The 21282-nt window shown below is 41.2% G+C and overlaps 2 protein-coding genes across 13 annotated transcripts in view; one reads left to right on the forward strand and one right to left on the reverse strand.

Moving 5' to 3' along the window:
- The window catches only part of LOC6507355 (tyrosine-protein kinase Src64B), a 42446-nt gene extending 34060 nt beyond the window's left edge, over window positions 1-8386 (forward strand). For all 3 annotated transcript variants that reach the window (XM_044714516.1, XM_014909687.3, XM_001956148.4), the window contains 5 exons: window positions 2585-3385; window positions 4900-5116; window positions 5174-5427; window positions 5499-5806; window positions 5869-8386. In XM_044714516.1, coding sequence (XP_044570451.1) covers window positions 3115-3385; window positions 4900-5116; window positions 5174-5427; window positions 5499-5806; window positions 5869-6483 — 1665 coding nt within the window. In that variant the 5' untranslated portion in view covers window positions 2585-3114 and the 3' untranslated portion in view covers window positions 6484-8386. The remainder of the gene's footprint in view (window positions 1-2584; window positions 3386-4899; window positions 5117-5173; window positions 5428-5498; window positions 5807-5868) is intronic.
- A 1627-nt stretch (window positions 8387-10013) lies between these two features.
- LOC6507708 (band 7 protein CG42540) overlaps window positions 10014-21282 on the reverse strand; it is a 36990-nt gene continuing 25721 nt past the window's right edge. For all 10 annotated transcript variants that reach the window (XM_014909930.3, XM_014909936.3, XM_014909931.3 and 7 more), the window contains 4 exons: window positions 14181-14384; window positions 12941-12996; window positions 11025-11205; window positions 10014-10951 (listed from right to left, as the gene is read on the reverse strand). In XM_014909930.3, the coding sequence (XP_014765416.1) occupies window positions 10640-10951; window positions 11025-11205; window positions 12941-12996; window positions 14181-14384 (753 nt within the window). In that variant the 3' untranslated portion in view covers window positions 10014-10639. The remainder of the gene's footprint in view (window positions 10952-11024; window positions 11206-12940; window positions 12997-14180; window positions 14385-21282) is intronic.

Here is a 21282-nt window from a genome sequence, read left to right on the forward strand (position 1 = left end):
TATTTAATAATTACTCACCCTGGGATTCGAACCTTAGTGCTTTTGTATACTGGACCGACATGCACGCCTCTAAGCTATCAAGGAATCGCGCGTACTTTGTGACTGACTATAATATACCTCTACAAATTTGCATGTTTAAAACAATCTCAATTATTAAGAATCCCCATTTAAAAAAAATATTGAATATAACAGTTTATTTTGAGACTGCGATATTAAAAAAAAAATTAAAGTAAACAAAAATCAACTCATAATAAAGTCTTTCCCGCTTGAAATCGAACCCACGACCTTACGATTAACAGGCAGATACCTTAATCATTGAACCATGGGGTGAAAGTTTTCCGGGCCAAATATTTACAATGACTAGAAAATATTAGTGATTAATAACTAATATCGAATATGCATAATTTCGAACTCTAGCAGCAGCAGAGGGCCGGCAGAATTAGTTCGCCTACTGTGTTTTGACGTCCGAAGAGCAAACCTTATTGAATTGTTTTTGTTTTTCGATCGAAATTTGACATTCGGGCCGGAAAAGTCGGGGCCAGGAATTTCAGTACTGCTGGGTAGATACTGCTTGTCAGCGTGGCAGCCCAAAACTGGTAACTGGCAGCACTCACTGCTGTTTTGCCTTCTCGTTGCTGGCCATCAGCCCATCGGCCCTGATACATTCGTATATTTTTTCGATTTCAACTTCAGGTATCCCCAAAGGCCCTTTTCGGCTATAAATCGCTCTATCTTTTAGAAAAAGATAGCCTGTCCAGCGGGACTAAGTGTGAAAAATGGGAATAGTGGTAAGGACTCGGATCTGCTTTAATTTTTTCCCTCCAAGATTCTGCGGAGTTTTTTTTTAATTGGAGTAGTCAGGGGCCTTTCAACTTCATCATCCCATCAAAATCATCTTATCAAAAGCTGCCTCAACTGTTGCTCCCGCTTTGTTGTGGGAATAATACGAACTAATCCAGTCACTGACTCTTAAAGTACATCTCATAAAGCCATAATTGTATAGAATTTCCCAACATTATTGCAGCTTCAATGTCGGCTACGGCTACTCTCTTTCGCAGATATACATTTATATTTTATGTTTTTTTGTTTGTTTTTTTGTTGCAATGCTCAGTGAAGGTTGCTTGACCCCACGGGGGAAACTTTTCGATGTGGTTGTGGGTTCATGAACTCGCCGAAAAACAAACTTTGACTTTTTATGGCCAAACGAAGGCAAATTCGTACAAACTTTTATGGTTGTTGTTGGTGGCGGTGGATTTTAAAGCGCTACACGTTGTGTTTGTCAAGTCGATGGGACAATAAAATAAAGGCAGACGGCGCGCCAACACAACTCAGACAGATGTCCTGGCATAATTTTCAGGACAACTGGGCTGGGGCGGTGTTGTCGTTCTTCACTGTCGAGCCAGCAACACTTTCCAGCAAGTTTTATTGCTCTTGAGATGCAGATGCACTTGAAGAAATTAATTCTGTTAAACAGTGCTTGCCATAAATACTGAATAATTTAGAAGAATAGAATTTTGTTCAAGTGCACTTGTGTTCGCCTTGGAATGTCGTCTGAAGTCTCTCGGTAGTCTCGGGTTAAACATGGCTTTAATAATTGACGGCCTGCCATACCATTTGGAGCGAGACAATGGCAGGATATTCAGGATATTAGCTAATGCTGCAAATGCATCCTGGTAACTGGTAACTGGCTACTGGCATCCGAGCGACAATTTCATGCCAGCTGCGCACACACACAACAAATGCGCAACAATAACAATTAAAATTGGAAACTGCAGCAGGCATCCATCCATTCCAAATGGCCGGGTATTGTTGTTCCTAAGTGGTTCGGTTCGGTCCAACCTTGGCCTCACAACACGCCCCTGCATCCACCACTCGTGCCTGCACATCCTGCCTGCCTGCCTGCCTGCCTGATGTCGACCCCGCATTGGAGACCATAATTATCCAATTGAACAATAAACAGATGCCTGCCAGGCTTGAGTCAATAGACAATGGCACCCGAGACCAGGTCGGAGGAGGACCTGAGCCTGCCCAGCTGGCAGCCTTTCAAACGATTGTCTCTCTTATGTTGTTGTGGTTGCAGTTGCAGCAGCAGCAGTTTCTGTTGCATTTGCTGTTTTGCGGTTTTGTGCAACTGTTGCCCCAGGCAGGTGGCAAGTGGTGACTTGCCCCAGCCTTTCCAGTTGATAGTTGTGATAGCAGTGATGAGTTTTCTTTAATAAATAAATATTGTATGATATTTTGTCATAATTCTTAATAATTAACAAATAAAATGAAATTAAACTAACTGACATTTAATATTTAAATCACTTGGCATCTCACATCCGCCTGAGGGCTGATGAACCCTGGAGCTGTTTGGGATCTGGCCTGGCCTCTCGGGCCAGTGAAGTGTAATAATGTGCCAAAAACGTTTAGGGAGCCACAGGATGCCGGACAATTGGTCCAGCTGAGTGGACACGGGTCAGTGACTGACTGACTGGCTGGCTGACTGCAAGAGTCCTTTGTCTGGCCAAATGGCTATGTAATGAATATTTATCAACAATAACTAATTTCGGTTTCCGTTCTTGTTCTCTGTTTGCTCTCCCAGGTGACTGATGACAATGTGCAGATGGTCGCTGGCTGAAGTTGCTGGCAGGACACACAGTGCTAGGATCAACCCAATCGTCAAGGAGCAGCAGTTGCAGCTGTGAATGTGAATGTGGATGTGGCAGCCTTGTGGATACTTTTTATACTGACCAACACGAAATGCGTTTTTGCAACTCGGCCAACAAGACAACACAGATACAAATACAGATACAGATCGGTAGATGAATTGAATTGCAAATGCCCTCCAATTGCAGCTTTTGATGCAACCTTAAGGCAGGGGCCCAACTCGACTGATAGCTTAAACTACTTACTAGGCAAACGGCTAAGACGTAAACAAATTTTATAATTATTGCTAAGACATTTTTTGCAAGAAACTCTCGTTATATGCCAAATATGTGTTGCACCAACTGAAGCTGAATAGGAAACATAAAAAATTATCTCAAGCAACACTGAAGTACATCATCACTCGCCAGCAAGCCTCAAGTCAGCAAGCTAGTTCGCAGCTGGAGTACTGAGAGTATTGAGAAAGCCATGGGCAACCAATGCTGCAGCAAGCATCAGGATCAGGAACTGGCATTGGCCTATCCCACTGGGGGCTTCAAGAAATCCGACTACACCTTCGGCCAGACGCACATAAACAGCACTGGCGGCAGCGGCGGCAACATGGGCGGCGTTCTCGGCCAGAAGCACAACAACGGTGGCTCCCTGGACTCGCGCTATACGCCGGATCCCAATCACCGGGGTCCCCTGAAAATCGGCGGAAAGGGCGGCGTTGACATCATCAGGCCACGCACCACACCAAGTGAGTATAACATTTTTTTCCCCCTTTCCCAATTCGAACGAATTTGTTTTGTGCATTATCATGCATTAGTAATTACAGGTAGGTATACATAGTTAAAAGGTAATCTAAAATAAAAGTATATACACTGAAAGAATGTAATACTAAGGAAGATGTATGTAGTTTTAATTTAAAAGGTTTAGAGAGAGCTACTAAACTCTGTTTCTCGGAGATTAACCCGAAAATATAGCAACTTAACTTGATTCCAATTAGGAAAGTGTAATTTTCGGATATGTGACAGTGTATGCCCAAGTATTATCATGCATTAGTAATTAGATCTCTGGGGCCGGCGGAGGGTGGGGTGATAATTTCAGCTTTTAATTAGCAATTTGACTTTTTGCCTGCCGCAAAGATTGGCCTTTACTCCAGGTTGGGCGGGTTGTCCGGGTGGGCTGGCCTTCTGTTTGCATAATGTGGCAGCCAGGCAGTCGTACCTGGTGCCATAATTAGAGTTCGCCTCCCTGGAGGTTCAGAGCTGGAGTCAAGTTATTTGCCGCAGGTGGCAGCGCAATTCTCATATTTGCAGTAGGGTCGTGGTAACACGATGACAGTCGTTAACCTTGACCAGACCAGCTCTGTGATGCGTGCCCCAGTTGTCGGTGGCAAGTGTCTCCAGTTTAATGCCACCTTGGAATGGAATAGTGCATACGATATTACGTGACATTGAGTTGGTGGCCCAATGCGGCCCTAAGGAGTTGCCAATTGAGGCTCTCTTACGCGTTTACCTCCACGGATTAAGCTATTTGTATGGAAGTTCCGAGGGCCCTGTCACTTTTCTTTAGCATTAAAGTGGATAGCTGAATTATTTTGATCCCGCCTGTCACTAGTTCACATTTGAGACCTCGCTGGCAGCCGATTAACTGGGCTGCTATTTCTATTCGTGACATGACAGTACTATGTTACATACGGGCCAGTAAAGCCGCTTAGGTCGTGTAAACCCTCAAAAGGTTGAGTGCTTGGCCAGTGATTTGTGCCGCCGCAGCCCTTGTCAGCACCCAGATGTGGGGGAATCTGGCTAATGGAGGGCCAAGGCGACTGGAAAGCAATGAGCCAAGTACAGAGCAGTTTTATTTATGCGTTGCCTCGCTGTGGGCTAAATCAATTAGCCAAATGCAAGCCAGTGCCAAAAATTGTGGCTTGGCAAGCAGGCCCTGGCTGGCCTGGCCTGGCCTGCGAAATGAAATTGTTTTGTTTATTTGCGCTCTGATATATGGCCTCCCGAAAAAGTATGCTATCCAATTTGCATTTGGCACTCATCCCCAAAACTGCTCGTTAAATTCCCAACTCATTAAATTCTAATTAAATTTTGATGCAATTCAGGCGAAAAGATAGGAAAATGTCGGCAGTAAAAAAAATAATATTTCCCAATTTGTCGCCATAAATTGCAATTTAGGGACGCAAATCAAATTTTGCGACCCAGCCAGACGAAAATTGCCACTAACTCGACCTCATTCCCGCTCTGCGCTTCTTCCTTCCAGCCGGCGTGCCTGGTGTGATGCCCAAACGAGTGGTTGTGGCCCTCTACGACTACAAGTCCCGCGATGAGTCCGATCTGAGCTTCATGAAGGGCGACCGCATGGAGGTCATCGACGACACCGAGTCCGATTGGTGGCGCGTCGTGAATCTGAGCACCCGCCAGGAGGGTCTCATCCCGCTCAACTTTGTGGCCGAGGAGCGCAGCGTCAACAGCGAAGAGTAAGTCTAAAAATTATATGCAAAATGAAACTATATTTTATGTTCTCCCCAAAATAGCTGGTTCTTTGAGAACGTGCTGCGCAAGGAAGCCGACAAGCTTCTACTGGCCGAGGAGAATCCACGTGGCACTTTCCTGGTCCGACCTTCGGAGCACAATCCCAATGGCTACTCGCTGTCAGTGAAGGATTGGGAAGACGGACGTGGGTATCATGTGAAGCATTATCGCATCAAGCCGCTGGACAACGGAGGCTACTACATTGCCACCAATCAGACCTTCCCCTCGCTCCAGGCTCTGGTCATGGCCTATAGCAGTAAGCTTATAAAGAAATGCGAAAAAAAAGAAATAAGAATGATAATTTATTATTTCCCCTCTTATCTCCAGAAAATGCTCTTGGCCTGTGCCACATACTGTCGCGTCCCTGCCCCAAGCCACAGCCCCAGATGTGGGACCTGGGACCGGAGCTGCGTGACAAGTATGAGATTCCTCGCTCGGAGATTCAGCTGCTGAGGAAATTGGGCCGCGGCAACTTCGGCGAGGTCTTCTACGGCAAGTGGCGCAACAGCATCGATGTGGCTGTTAAGACTCTACGCGAGGGCACCATGTCCACGGCTGCCTTCCTCCAGGAGGCGGCTATCATGAAGAAGTTCCGCCACAACCGCCTGGTAGCTCTTTATGCAGTCTGCTCGCAGGTTTGTGTGACATTTTTCATAAATTTACCTTGTTTCTAATCCTTTGTTGGTTGATTTTTCAGGAGGAACCCATCTACATTGTCCAGGAGTACATGTCCAAGGGCAGTCTGTTGGACTTTTTGCGTGAAGGCGATGGCCGCTACTTGCATTTCGAGGATCTCATCTACATAGCCACCCAGGTGGCCAGCGGCATGGAGTATCTGGAGTCCAAGCAGCTCATCCACCGCGATCTGGCGGCCCGCAACGTCCTCATTGGCGAGAATAATGTGGCAAAGATTTGTGATTTCGGACTGGCACGCGTGATTGCCGACGACGAGTACTGCCCGAAGCAAGGATCCCGGTTTCCGGTGAAGTGGACAGCGCCGGAGGCGATCATCTACGGCAAGTTCTCCATCAAGTCGGACGTTTGGTCATACGGCATCCTACTGATGGAGCTGTTCACGTACGGACAAGTGCCCTATCCGGGCATGCACAGCCGCGAGGTGATCGAGAACATTGAGCGCGGATTCCGTATGCCGAAGCCGACAAATCACTACTTCCCGGACAACATCTATCAGCTGCTGCTGCAGTGTTGGGATGCTGTGCCCGAGAAGCGGCCCACGTTCGAGTTTTTGAATCACTACTTCGAATCCTTCTCGGTCACGTCCGAGGTGCCGTATCGAGAGGTGCAAGACTAAGCTAAGAGTCCAGCCTAATCACAATCACAAAAACACACCCACACATCACCTTGACACCCTCACATACACACAACCACACGTCGTACGATATATAAATATAGTATATAAAGTTATACATACATATTATACATTTATATGCATATTTACTATAATTCTTAAGACTTTTTAATGGCATAGTTGCATACCAGCCAACACACGTGCATCTACACGAACTCTATATGTATGGTATATGTATGTGTTTAAGCGTATCTAAATGATTCAGAAAAAAAAAACAAAAAAATCCAAAAACAAAAAAAAAGTAAATTGGAAAAACTACATTTTATATTTTACACGCAAAACTATTTTATAATTTATATACCTAACTGTATGTACTATGGAAATAGAAAGTATTTAACTAGTTTTGTAAGCTTAACGAGAAACAGATGATGATGTGGGTAGAAAAAGCAAATGAATTTGATGGCAACCCTATTGAATTTCAAGTCGAATACAGCTACGATTTAACGATACTTTAATCGGTGCTTAGGTTTTATGTATAAACAATCCAATCCACTCTATAACTAGAACTCTTTGATCTTATCCTCCCTTTGATGAATACTTTCTTCTGATACTTTCCACAAACAGACACAAACAACTACCACAAGACTATCTACTAAGCCAAGAATTATTTGACTCAATCAGTCCGAATCGAAAAATCAAAAGAAACTTAAATTGTAATTGTTGCTAATGAGAAACTCCAATGATGGCATTTACTTATAAGGTGGCGTAACCCTCGTCTCGTCTCTACTTCCATGTCCGATAACTGAACGGAAATGATCTATCACCCGAATGAGAATAAAAATATATTGATTTGCTGCTTCCTCGATTAGATGAGGCTAAAAAAGAAAAGAAAAGAAAGAATAAAATGAAAAGAAAAGTAAGGAAATTAAATGAAAAGCGAAAATTGCATTTTGTACAAATCCATTATAAAAAGAGAAAAATAACGCATTTCACGTTTCGTTGTTAGCAATTGAACCAATGAATGTTTATAGTACATTTAGGTTTATGCCAAAATTATTGTTTACTTTCGTTCGTACACTTAAGCACAAGCTAAACACAATTGGGCACTGTCCATGTAGTCTAGATATATCTCTATTGATGTACAACCTGCAGCGTTGGCCCGCATTTAGTTCCTTTCCAGACCTGCTGTTCCTTGCGCGTACGCGCGTACAGCCCCAAATCAATAGCCCGACTCAAGCCATACGGATACGGATCACTTGCTATCTCAAGGGTTTCAAATGCAAAATATCACATGATAAATGTAACGAAAACGATCTGTTTCAATCAATCGACCAGAGAACACAGAATCACATAATACACACATCTCTTAGCTTCTAGACGTCCAATACGAACAGATAACCATATACACATGAATCGAACATCGATTGGAGGAGACTTTATTTAATTTATTTGAGTTTTGTTATAGTTTTAGTTTGTCGTTTATCAGATTATATAGTACATATAGCATATATTGTGTTGGCCATTGTGTGCACATTCTGTAGCATAAAACCAAAGTTTAGCATTTCGTATTGAGATATATGTATTTGTAAAGAACATTTATACGGCAACTCGAAGCATTTCACACACACACACACACACCCACACACACACGAATCAGTTTATAGGATAACCAGCCAGGCTTAAAAACTAGCGAGAAAACAGAATCCAATCATTGTATGAAATCGCATTCAATTTAACCACAACGGAATCATTGCAAATAATTAATTGAAATATTGTTATAATTCACAGGCAAAACTGAAATTGTTTAGCGTAGTTGATGAATTTTTGTATATAAACTTGACATAACATGTAGAATAAAGCGAAAATTAAATTGAAAAGTAATAATACCAAAACTAATTATGGCTAATTTTGCAAAAAACAAAAAATAAAAAACTGAAACAATGGCATCAGCAGCAGTGAGCGGCGCAGGCAACACGCGAGGCATCAACCACAAAATACGAGAATGAAATTTCACAAATTTTTTTTACTAACTGGCAATCAAATAGAAAGATTTACAAAATTTTTCACCCTTTGCCTGGGCAGTCGTGCTGCATGCGCCGCTCGCCGCCCGCCACAGCGGTAGTTATTGTCTAATAATATAATGATTAATAACGTCAAATGAATAATTATATAGAAATAATAAATGAGGATTGACATGTAATACGGATCATGGCTAATACGCAGATTCACGAAACAAATATGAATGCAAACTGAATTTAGATTATGTAAAATCATAGAAATGTGTCCGTTAAGTCGGTTAGGTGTGTAATGCATAATACAAATAATAATGATAATAAATAATAAAATTGAAAGATATTTAATAACTAAAAATAAAGTGTTTTATTCCATCTTAATTAAGTTCTGAGTTCTTAATTAGAAAATACTCCCCCTTACTATTTTCAATCCAAAAATCCAGTTTTGATTTTGTGTTTTCGCTTTTTTGGATACCAAAAAAGTTGCAGAGATTTTATTGTACCTTTCCTGGTTTAATACATGTATGTATATATAATAATGAAATCGTTCCGTTTAAAAATTGTTCAAAGGCAAAATTGTACATAATATGTAATTCGTTATGTTTTGTATATGTATATATAATTAATTCAATAACTCGTTTTTAATCCATGAAGTGCGCTAAAAAGTAAACGTTTCTGTGTTGCAAATGCACTTGAAAGGACTGACGCTAACTCGATTTAGATTAATTTAATTTTCCCATTTTTGGTATAATTTTTAGTGTTTATTTTAAGTGACACCTACTGAAAATGTATGCTATGTATCGGTTTTTTGGTTCGCTATTCTGACTGAGAAGATCTTCCGAAAGGTGTATGTATGTATATCCTATATGGGGGCGTATATATCGTCTCAATGGTATTGGGTAAAACAGTTCTGTACGGCATAATTGCTCTATCTGGTTATTGTATGTACAATAAATTCGTATTACTCTTATTTATTGTTTGGCATTCGCATCTGGACCTACGATCTGATCTGGGGTCACCATCGGTTGGCGCTAAGTAAGGCTCCATGGTAGCCATATGTGTTGAATGGGGTGCTCCTCCAACACCTTGTCCAAACAATCGAATCGAACAAATCGATTGCAAATTCTAGTTGAAACGGAATAACAGTTTAAGTAACTATTCATAATATGAAGGTTTAGATAGGAATGCGGGGTGTACACTGAATGACCGATCACATTTCATACACAGGCAGAACTACTATTAGTTTTTAGAGTTATCCGGGTCCTATCAGGGACCAATTAATCGTGTACCGTACCAACATGTTCTCTAATATACATCGAGGCATAACCAATCACGTCTTATACATATACGTATGTATGCAGAGCTAAGTTTACAGCAATATTTCGAGTCATCCATAATTAACAGGGCAAACACCTTAAAGCTATACATTTACAAAACACTTTCGTCAACACTGTTCTATAAGATAAGTTTCCTTCAACACCGGTTTCATTCCTTGTTTCTATTATAAAACCATAAAGCATTTCGAGTATTCGACAGATAGTTTTAGACAGAAAGACTAATGGGAGGCTAAAAATACAATTTCATTGCCTTTTCAACAGTATGATTTCTAGTAAAAAAAACGTTGGTAATCTCAAGGGACAAGACAGTTGCTTTTTTGTGAAAATACAAAACCAAACCAACCATTTTTGACTATTTCGAATCTTGGAATTTGAGATTTTCAAAACTGGTTGGTTTTAGAATTTTCACCTGCCCGACCCGAGAATATTTTCTATGAGTTTAAATTATTTTAACCTTTATGTGACTTGAATATGTATTTTTTGTGTTGAATAGTTGATTTTTAATATGGCCAGTTCGTCGGTTCTTCATTCCCATGTATTTTATAAAGAATTGCATCCTCTGGTCGTAAAGCTACAAATATTAAACTCTATCGCCTCGTAATAAACTAGTCTAGGTTTTATAAAGGACCCTCGGATATTTTTGGGCCAGCTGCTGGCGAATGCATTTCGAATCGCACTTTTCGGTGTTAAGAACTACATTTTGGTTGCTATGAATTGCAATGACTTTTGAGTAAATGCTGTCCCGATGTCAGTTTTGGGATGGTTTGATTTAAACAGCCCGACAGCATATCCTTTTTCGGTTTGGCGGTCTTACATCGCCGATGAGATCTGTTGACCCTGTTGGTAGAGTTGCTGCGGTTGCATCTGCTGCGGCGGCTGCTGCTGCTGTTGTTGCTGCTGCTGCTGCTGCTGCTGTGGCGGTTGCTGCTGGTATTGCTGTTGCTGGGGCTGTTGCTGCGGGGCAAGTTGCAACGGTGGCGGTGTGTTGCCAATTGCTGCCACAGCCGCTGCCGCATTCTGCTGCGTGGTGGCCTCTGTGGTCTTCAGGAAATAAGTTATCAAGTCGATGGGCAGCGGGAACACAATCGTCGAGTTCTTTTCCGCGGATATGGTGTTGAGTGTCTGTCGGGAAACAGAAAACATTGTAAATTATAGATAAGTCCTTGGTAAATTGATTCGGATGTCAGTGACCCACCTGCAAATAGCGCAGTTGGAGGGCGGCCGGCGAATCTCCAATCACCTCCGACGCCTCGCGCAGCGCCCTCGAAGCCTTCTGCTCTCCCTCGGCGGCGATGACTTTGGCGCGTGCCTCACGGGCGGCCTCCGCCTCGGCAGCCATGGCGCGTTGCAGTTGCACCGGCAGGCGCACGTCCTTACTGTTCCGGCGATGAAAAAAACGAGATTAGCGGGTGGTTGGCAGATAGCGGAAATACTCGTAATTCAAAGCTAAGACCATTTTTACTACCACAGATCTTCTACACGAAGAGAACAGTCTTCGAAAGGATATTAAGGTGCGACTCTGGAGCTGAAACCTTTTTGTGGAGTTTTTAAAAGCTGGGAACTCATCAGTAAAAAATATTGCGGATAGATTTAAAATGAAGGATGTTTTCAAAAAGACCATAAATAGGTCTCACAACCAGAAAATTATAAAGTTTTCAGTAGACATTTTTCCGAGTGCTCCTATTCTAGGATTCAAGGAGTGTTAAATGGCCAGCTATCAACTGAAATATTTCAAGTTCCATGCTAATGCTCCCAGCAGCAGGACTAAATGGGGCATCTTTAATTCAGCTGTGCCTCAAAAAGCATTTGCTTTTTCATGGATAACAAGGCGTAAAGCCTAATTTAGCAAAAATATAATACATCATTCCCCACTTGTCTTTAATTCAAATGGCATAATATTACTCAAGAGTAGCACATCGTATCTCATCTTTTTATTGGGCAATTGAGAAGGTTATAAGCCGGCTGATCGATTTCATAGCACATTCGCCTTATTATGAAGATGCAGTGATGAAATATTCAACAACAGCCATAAAATGAAACCATTTTATGGAGCCGAATGGGGCCAGGCGAAGGTAGGAGCCGCAGGAATAAACAAAACCACAACAACAGCAGGGCCAACTTCAGCCGTCAACGCGTCAAGTTGTTGCAGCTGTTTTAACACGGCCAACACCAGCCGGTGCTGCTGGCCGTGTTCCTGGTGATGATGCTGTTGGTATTGTTGGTATTGTTCCTACCTTATTCCCGGCCGCCATATTGCTGGCCATGTATGAGCATTTGACATGGCAACGTCACAACTTGGCGCAGCCAAACTGAAGCTGACAAAGTAGCCACTTGCCCCCGTGAGCGGCAAATAATAAATTACAACAACGGTGCCTCGCTGACAGCAGACAAAGGGGCAGCATAGCCCACCCACAACACCTCCCGTCTGTCATCCCGCGTTATTGTGATAAATGCCCAGAAAAATGGTAGAACAAATAACCAACCAGCTGGAGTGCTGTGCTGTGTCCTTGTCGGGACTATGACAGGGCTTGCGGGTCGGAAACTAACCAATTTGGATGTTATATAAAGCTGGGACAAGCCCCGGTCCCAGGAGTCCTCCACAACGAAGAGTTGGTGGTAAATTACTAAATGTGGAACAACTTTTATTCGATTAGATGGTTACATAAATGTGACCCAGCTTGTTGTCCTCATAGGATACCTCAGACGTACTTTCAAATGCAGATGTGGAATCATTTATCAAAATAGTATCTTTGTGGAGGTGGTCTTTACCATTTTTATTTGGTCCTTTGATTCAAATCGAATAGCTTAAAATTGCCTAAAGTTAAGGCCCTAAACAGACGTCTTATTTCGCTTTTTTACAATGCCCTAAAATGGGTTTTAAAATTCGAATGCACTTGTTCTTATCTACCCACTCAAAGAAATCACCGTTTAGCTGTAAACCCAGAAAGCTTAGAATGTCCTTTAGAGCATATCAACTTCGACTAGGTGGGGCAAAGCGTTTATAACATTACTTTTATAGCTTGACATAGAAACTTTTCCAGGTTGCCATTGCAAGTGTGTGTCACGGAGCTGGGGTGCAGTGTTGTGGGGTAAAAAAGCTGTGCTACTTACATTTCAACACGTTCAACTTTGATGCCCCAGGCATCGGTGGCTTCGTCGAGTTGAACCTGTTTATGATTGGACGCCAGGTGGTGGGGCCGTGGGTGGTGTCGGTGGATTGGTGGGTTTTGTAGAGTCGTTGGCGGTGGATGAGCCGTATGAGAAATAGCAGTAGAAACTACATTAGTTTTTGTTTACACGCGTTTTCAGGTCGTTAACAGTTTTGTTTTGGTTTTGCTTTTTTTGTATTTGCACCTTCTCTCGTCCCTCCCCTGCCTAGTCAGGCTTTTCTACCCCACATTGTTTGTGGGTCGTTCAGCATCCTTGAAATGAAAAACTAAAAATGCAGCACTTGGCACCGACAAGAGCGGAGCGAAAGGAGCTGAAAACTCTTGCAACTTGGCATTTTGCACATGCTCGCATCGACGTGCTGCACTGATGCTCCTCGAGATTTTCGCCTGATTTTGAACTATTTTTCATATGGCATGAAAAATAAATAAATAAAACTACCCGTTGCCAGGCAGGCCATGGAATTTGGGTTAAGTTGGCAGCTGCTAAGATATGCGGTAGCTGGATGGCTGGCTGTGTGGCTGACTGCCTTCCTCCCCACTGCACTTTCAATTTGCAACGATGAAAAAGCGTTTTGGCTCCGAGATTATTCTCATGCCAGGCACGGTTGCCGCCGACAGACACCGCCTTTGGCAGCTGCTAAATTTCGCAATTAATATTACGCTGTCGGAGTTTTACCGCAAAACTTTAAGCTTTATGCTGCATAATTAGGAGCAGTAAGCAGCAGCTTAAATGTCATCTGTCAGCAGACGGAACTGGAAAGTAGCTGGGTGGCTGCATTTATTCTGCGATGTCTTTCCTACTGGTACACGGCGGGGAAATAATGTGATTACAATTTTAAATATAATTATAAATGGCAGCGAGGATATTAAATGCGATTAAGTTGATTTTTATTGAATTGGAGGATTTTTCTGTATTAAATTTAATTATTTTATTCAATTAAAAATGCTTAAAAAAATAATAAATCCTGCGACTATCCTCACTATGAAGTCTAGCTATTAGATCCCGCCTTTGTTGTTTTGAAATATTATTTTTTGCCATGTATATGCATATATATTCTTTTTGTTTGCCGGGGTAACTAAGTAAATTAGAGGAAGCAGCTCGATGGAGTCGCGTCTCTAGAGAGCCTCGAGCTCGTCGGCGGTCCGGGCCGACTGGCAACTGTCAACTGGTTTGAACTCACCTGCATTGTGCCGGAAATCGTCATACGCTCGCTGAGTATCTCATGCAAATGCCGAGTTCCCATTGTGTTTCGTAGAGTAGTCTGTGCCAGTAGCCTGGTCGAATGGTGAGCATTCTCCACGTTCGCTATAGAGACCGTTGCATTTGATACGCGATAGTAAACCACTGCATCCACCGAAACCGTAACGCTATCCTTTGTGAGAACCTACAAGATGCAGTGGGTTTTCGTTTTTTTCTTTTTCATATTTGTTTGTTTGTTTGTTTTTAGTTTTGGTTTGGGGACATTGCTTTTTTTGCTTGCTTTCTCTATTGTTCCTGCTATTGTTGTAGTTGGTCTGTAGTTATTTTTATTATTCGCTTGTTATTGTTGCCAAACAAACACATTCACAGACGTTAAGATATATATGTGCGTATATACAAATAGACGCGCTTTGAAATTTGCATATATACACATGTGGGTGGAAGGCTACTATGGTGATAAGCTAAACATTTTGTATCTGTATCTGTATCTTTTATCTGTATCTGTATCTGTGGCTGGCCACTTCATAGCCGAGAGGGTGGTATAATGCGAATGCACTTGACTTGAACATCGCTGGCTTCTTGGCCGGGTCGCTTTTTTTCCCCTCTAATAGAACTAAGTGCAGGGAGTGCAAAACTTTTGCCTCAGACCTGAGACAGACAATGCCGAAAGACACTCACACAGACACTAACACAAACACACACATCCACAAAGGCAGTGCTTCCATTTTGATTATTGCATCTGTGACTGTGTCTGTGCTTTGCATTTTGCATTTTGCATGTGCATCTGTATTTGTATCTGTATCTGCACGCGTATCTTTGTGCGCATCCCAAAAGTCCCAAAGTCTTTTCACATTGTTTTGCATTCAGCGAACTTTATCCGGCGGCAGCTGCAATTGCAACGGCAGCAGCAGTAGCAGCGAGAGTTATCCTAGCAATTTGCAGACACAAGTTTTATGTGCTCGAGTGGTATTCGATTATCTGCTATGCAGCAATACGTGGGGCATACCCAAGAGTTACAGCGGTTACAGTGTATAAGTTATTGTACAGAGAGTGGCTGAGTGCTGGACTGGCACAAATTATACAAGTTAACGAGTGTAAGAGGCGCAAATCATAAGCCGAAAAGTAGAAACTCAAAAGCGAAACAAATTGAACAACCAAAGGCATTAAATCGTTTGTAGAAAATGTCTTAAATTCTATCAAGAAAGGGGGTAGAAGGGTTAAATGTGACGGGGTCGTGGGCAGATTATGTACATTTTTCGGTTTTTTTTCTGGGTGTGGGTTGTGGGTGCTGCTGGGGCCACGACGTGGATTCTTTTTGCTTTCATCCATCCACTCCATAAGTTTACTGGCCCTGCCCAAATCGAATTCTCAAAATTGTATTTTTCTTTTCCTCTCCTCGACATAAGTTGGCTTAACTTATGCCAAACTATCATCCCGCATACACAAGCTCTCCTGTTTGGCGGCACAAAGTTTTTCCTTCTCACAGAGGGAAACGCTTTACGTTTTATGACCTGCCCAAACATTGTTCGGCGTAGTCTAGACCGCTTTTTACGGCCCCTACAAAGCTGAAGCTGAAGCTGAAGCTGTGGTGTCAATGTTGTTTAGTGTCATCGTTTCCACTCGGGCAGTTTCGAGGGTCTGCCCTTTACGTGGGCGAAAAGTTGGGCTTGGCTTGGGCAAATCTCTGGCATTTTACCATGAAAATCAACTGAAATGTGAGCAGTCCGGAAAGATTGGGACACAAGTGTTTCTATTTGCAATGCCGGTCTTGAATTTAAATTTGGGAAGCTTCCTTGCATTCATTTTGTGGGGAAAAATTCTTTGCTAAAAAAATTCTGAAAATTTTAGCATACTTTTTTGGGCTTCGACGGCAAGCCCTAACGACTTGGACAACGGTGCGTATGAGTAACATCAGTTGAGTCATTTATTTAATAAAATAGTTTATAGAGTTAATTCGTAGCTTATTTTTGTAAATTTTTTATATATCTTACACTTTTGTATGCCAACATTGCGTATACGTAATATTTGAATAGCTGAACTGCTTCGCCCAACACTGCGTATGCGTGATATTTTAATGTTTTAATTAATTGAATAAGAAAACCAATGTCCTTAAGACCCACAAAGCAAGAAATATCCTTTACTGGGATTATTATTTGCCTTCAGATTTATTATGATAATAAATTGTGAATATTTAAAATGACTTCCTTGAGAATTCTCCTGCAAAATAAGTGGAATAATGGCATCGGATTGCACTACCATTGAATGATGACTTGTTCAATTTAGCCAAAACAAATAATCGACAAATTCAATTGAGCATTGTGTGCGCATTCCATGGAATCGCATCGAGGCTCTATGGCTGGCATACCTTCGTAGCGGATAATCATGCTCGATTCACTTCATTATGAATGCCTGCTGCTGCCTGTCTAAGGACAAAAAGCTCTAAATCAATTTGGCTAGAACAATGGCTTATTATTTCGAACAATAGTCGGGTGGTTGGGTTAGTTGGGTTGCTTTGGGTGGTTGGGTGGTTCGGCAGTGCCTGTGAGTGTGTCTGTGTAGCTGGGTGGCTTAATGGTTCGGTGGTTCGGTGGTGGAGTGAAGTGGGTTGGATAAGTTGTTTTCTGGCTTGTTCATTGCATTTTATAGTTTGAATCGAGATGGGCATGGCAACGGGGCATGGAAAAAATAGAAATGTTCAGGATCCAATGATGAAATCATAGAAATGAGAGCAGAAAGAGAGAGAGAGAGAGAGAGAGGTAGTGAGGTAGAGCGGGATAGACGAAAAGGAGGGCGGCGGATGTGAATGAAAATGAAAATTTGAAACGATAGTTCATACACTTGTATACACTGTAACACCTAAACTAGTGAGTTTTCAATAAACATAATTCGATTATTTTTATTACAATTTGCACAGTTTCTGCTGTTGAGTTTGGCCAGCACTTGACATGACTTTCGGTTAATTCGATTTGCAAAGGGATTCAACTGAAAATATTTATCTTTGTTTGTTAGCTACCGACTACGGCCGAGTGATAGAGTTAGCAACAGAGACAGAGAGTGAGACAGAGAAGTAGAGTAGAGTTAGTTTGTGAAAGAGACAGAGTCAGAGTCAGAGTGGGGCAGCCCTCGCTCTTCTGGTCTGCATTTCAGCTCAAACTTTATCACTAAATTATTGTCTATGGCTTAGTCTAGGGGCAACTACTGAGATGCTGATGCTGTGATGCTGGGATTATTGTATCTAGCGCTAGCACTTGCTTTTTAGTTTTTTTTTACTCTAGCTACTTTAATGTTACAGTTACAGTTGCGATTCTAACACGATATATATTAGTTGGCGGGCGGGCGGCGGCTTTAGGTTTTTGGTTTTCTAATGCTCTGGCTTTTTTGGCCTGCAGGAGTTGTGCAGGAGTTGAGTTACCACTTTTTAACAGCCTAAACCACGCAAAACACACATAGATGAACTCGACATGGGTTGCTCTTTTTGCTCAGACCTCCACACCTATATATGTGCCTATATATACATACGCAGTGCCGCGGATATACATATATCGCATATATAGAATGTGTTTTCTAGCATTTTGGTATTTTTTTTTTAGGGGGTGCGTCCATTGCTTGCGCTCAAACAAATCAAATTGTAACGGTTTAATTAGTTAGTTGTACAATACATAATTGTTGTTGTTCTTTTTTTAGGGGGTGGTGGTGATATGTTTTATTTTTAATTTTTTGTCAAAAACTAAAAGCTCATGTGTGTTCATGTGTGGGTGAGAGAGAGAGAGAGAGAGAGAGAACGTGTGATCTAAACGACAATGTTTGATGTCTGTGTGTGCTTTGTGTGTGTGGTATTTTGTATGGTTTACTTTTTGGTTTTTGATCATTGGTTTTGTCTAGTTTCGAACTTAAGTTAGACCATGTTTTGATTTTTGTTTGTTTTTTGGTATTTTGGTTTTTTTTTCGTTTCGTTTAAGACAGTTAGAAAGCTTTTTAGAATAGACATTTATGGAAATATATATTTAGCATGCTCTCAAAAATTATTTGAACGCTTAACCGAGGGGGGAAGAAGTGGGGGGTTTATCAAATAAGTGCATTTTGATAGTATTTTTTTTTTCTTAATATTGTGTGATTTGTCTTGAGGGGTTTTGCTTTGTTTGGTTCCGGTTTTGTTTATTTTTTTATTTTTATTTTTTTATTTTTTTTTTTGATATATGGAAAAACAATCGGTTTTGCTAAACAAAACTTACATAGCTCAGTAACAAAATCAATATATATGTTTTTTGTTTTTTATATATAGAGATAGAGAGGTAGAATATATATAGAGTACAATATATATAGAGAGTGGGTTAGATAGACAGTCAGATAGAGACAGAGACATAGATAGTTAGACAGCGAGACAGAGATAGAGACAGAGATAGAGAGAGAGAGAGAGATAGAGAGGCAGTGATGGAGATCGGTTGTGGCTGCTTGGCAGGATAGTGAGCAAGGCAAAAAACGGATGGGCGGTTTTGAAAAAATTTGAATTATTTTTTGAATTGGTGTTGGTGGTAGTGGTAGTAGTGGTGGTGGGGAGGTGGTGTGCAAATTACGGTATTAGAGTATTCTGCTATGGTTTTCGGGGGTCCACTTGCATTTCTTTAAAGCTACGCAATACCTAAAGATATTTATTTTGAATCTGTGTGCGTGTGCGTGTATTTGGTGTATCTGTATCTGTATCTGGCATTGTGTGGGTGGCTGAGAGGGATTAAAGTTGAAGTTTCTGTTTAAGTTGGCGTGCTGCACCCTGTGTTCAGTGAACAAACATTTGACATTCATTTCTTCATCAAGTTTTCTTTTTGGACAGATAGAGATAGCGACAGACAGTGAGTGACATACAGAGAGGGACGGAGAAAGTAAGAAAGCGAGAGAGAGGGGTAGATAGGATAGATAGAGACAGATATAGAAAGAGATAGTGAGGCTGTGTGTGGCTGGGTTTTTTGGTTTGGGGTTTTGGGGTTTGGGTTTTGGGTGTTGTGAGAGAGAGAGAGAGAGAGAGCCAATGCGTAATGCGTACAGTTCTTTAGTGGTTTTGCCCCGCCCCCGCCCACCAATTCGTTTGCATATGCATATGTGGTGCTCGGCTGAACACAGAGAGCGAGACAGATAGATAGAGAGAGATAGAATTTTCAGTTGATATGCATTCTGGCACTTTGCTTTGATATTTTTTGGTTTTTTTTTTATTTTTTTTTTTGGGTTGTTTCATTTCTAATTGCAAGAGACAATCAGAGCTTTAACTATGCAAATTGTAATAACTTGAAGTTAATGTTCAAAAGACATCAAAAACTAAATACGATTACGATTACGATACGATACGGTACGATTCAAAAAATGAATATTCAAACAAACCGAAAAAGGAAACCAAATGAAAGTGAAACGAAATGATGCGCAAAAATCGCATTTCGTATGCACTTAAAGGGAGATTTCGGGTGAATGTATAATGTATGTGTGATGTGATGTGATGTGATGTGTTTCTCTGTGACTGCATGTTTCTCTGTGGATAATAACAACGATAACAACAACGTCAACGAAATGACTGAGCTTGGTTTGGTGTTGCCTCAGTGTTTTTCTTTTTTTTTACCCGCAGTGGCCTTCATGCGATTTACACAAAAACCGAACAAACTCAAATGGAACACCAGAATGCTGGCGAAATCGCAGATATGCAAAAAAAAAAAAAGATAAACCAAAAAAAAATATGAAGAAGGGGATACAGAACTCAATGAAACTTTTGACTCTGGTGTTATGGTATGTGTGTAGTGTTTGTATGAGTGTGAGTGAGTGAGTTTGCTCCACGTGACGTCAGCAAGATGGTGGAAAAAGCCAGCGGATTGAAATCGAACCAGTCGCCATTATTTCTATCTTAAATTCACTTTGCCCGGCATCGGAATTTTTCATTCTACTTTACTGTACTGGGCGCTCGTTTTTTCCATATTTCATTTAAGTCTGCCAAGTGAACAATGAAATATATACCAGGTAAAAATGAAAAATGTGGACCCTGGGATAAAGATCATGTAAGTGAACTAAAGGCAGCATCTTCTGCTGGCGCTGAATAAAAAAAAAAATCCGAAAAATTCCCAAAAATAAATGGAGCGAGCCGTGTATCTTGATGAGACTCTTGTGTATCTGTGGTGGGGTAGATGTGGGTGTGGGTGTCAGTGTGTATGCCATTTTTTAATATGTATCTGTGAGCAAGGTGAGGCTGGCAGTTAGTGAGTGTGTATGTGTGAGTAGTGGCAGTGTGGTTGAGTGCACACCAATGGCAATAATAATAAAAATCTGCAACATTGTTCAACTTCAATACGACAACAAGTACGATACAAAGTATTTAAAATATATAAGTTATACATAGGATACACAACAAGACTACCAACAACAACAACAACAACGAGACAGTAGAGAGAGCAATTGAATGGTAGGTGGGTGTAAGATTTTTTTAACGTGTAATTGTGTGGCAGTGGCGTACGTAGGCTTTTTTTGAAATTTATTTCATTGCAAATTATTAAACCAAAAATTATGTCTACGCCACTGACTTGATGTATTGGGCGTGACCCTAGAAAAAATTATCTTTTTTTTCTGGTGGCCACAAAAACAAAATGAACTGCAGCCACTCGAAAAAAAGGGGTAGAATTAAAATAAACTATTAATTACGTTAAACTAAAAATACAGTTTGTGTGAAAAGACTTGTTTCAGTTTTTCTTGAGAATGCTTTTTTTGTTGTGGTAAGTAGGTTTTTTAGCTGGCGGGAAGTGGAGATAGATACGTTAATAGATACAGATAGCAATAGACATAGATATACGTGTACATAGAGAGCGGGAAGATACATAGACAGAGATAGAGATAGACAGAGATAGAGGGGGAGTCATAGAAAGGCTGCAGCAGGAAGAAATACAGTTTCTCAGGAAGAAATCCAACACAGAAAAAAATGGAAATAAAGAATGAACGAAAAACGTACAAGAAAATAGAAACCAAAAGTAAACACCGTGACATGCGAAGACAACAGCAACAACAGCAATAATAACAACAAGAACCAGCAAAAAAGAGAGAAAAGTCAAAGAAAGAGA

Source organism: Drosophila ananassae, chromosome 2R (genome assembly GCF_017639315.1).
Source record: "Drosophila ananassae strain 14024-0371.13 chromosome 2R, ASM1763931v2, whole genome shotgun sequence".
NCBI classification, from domain to species: domain Eukaryota; kingdom Metazoa; phylum Arthropoda; class Insecta; order Diptera; family Drosophilidae; genus Drosophila; species Drosophila ananassae.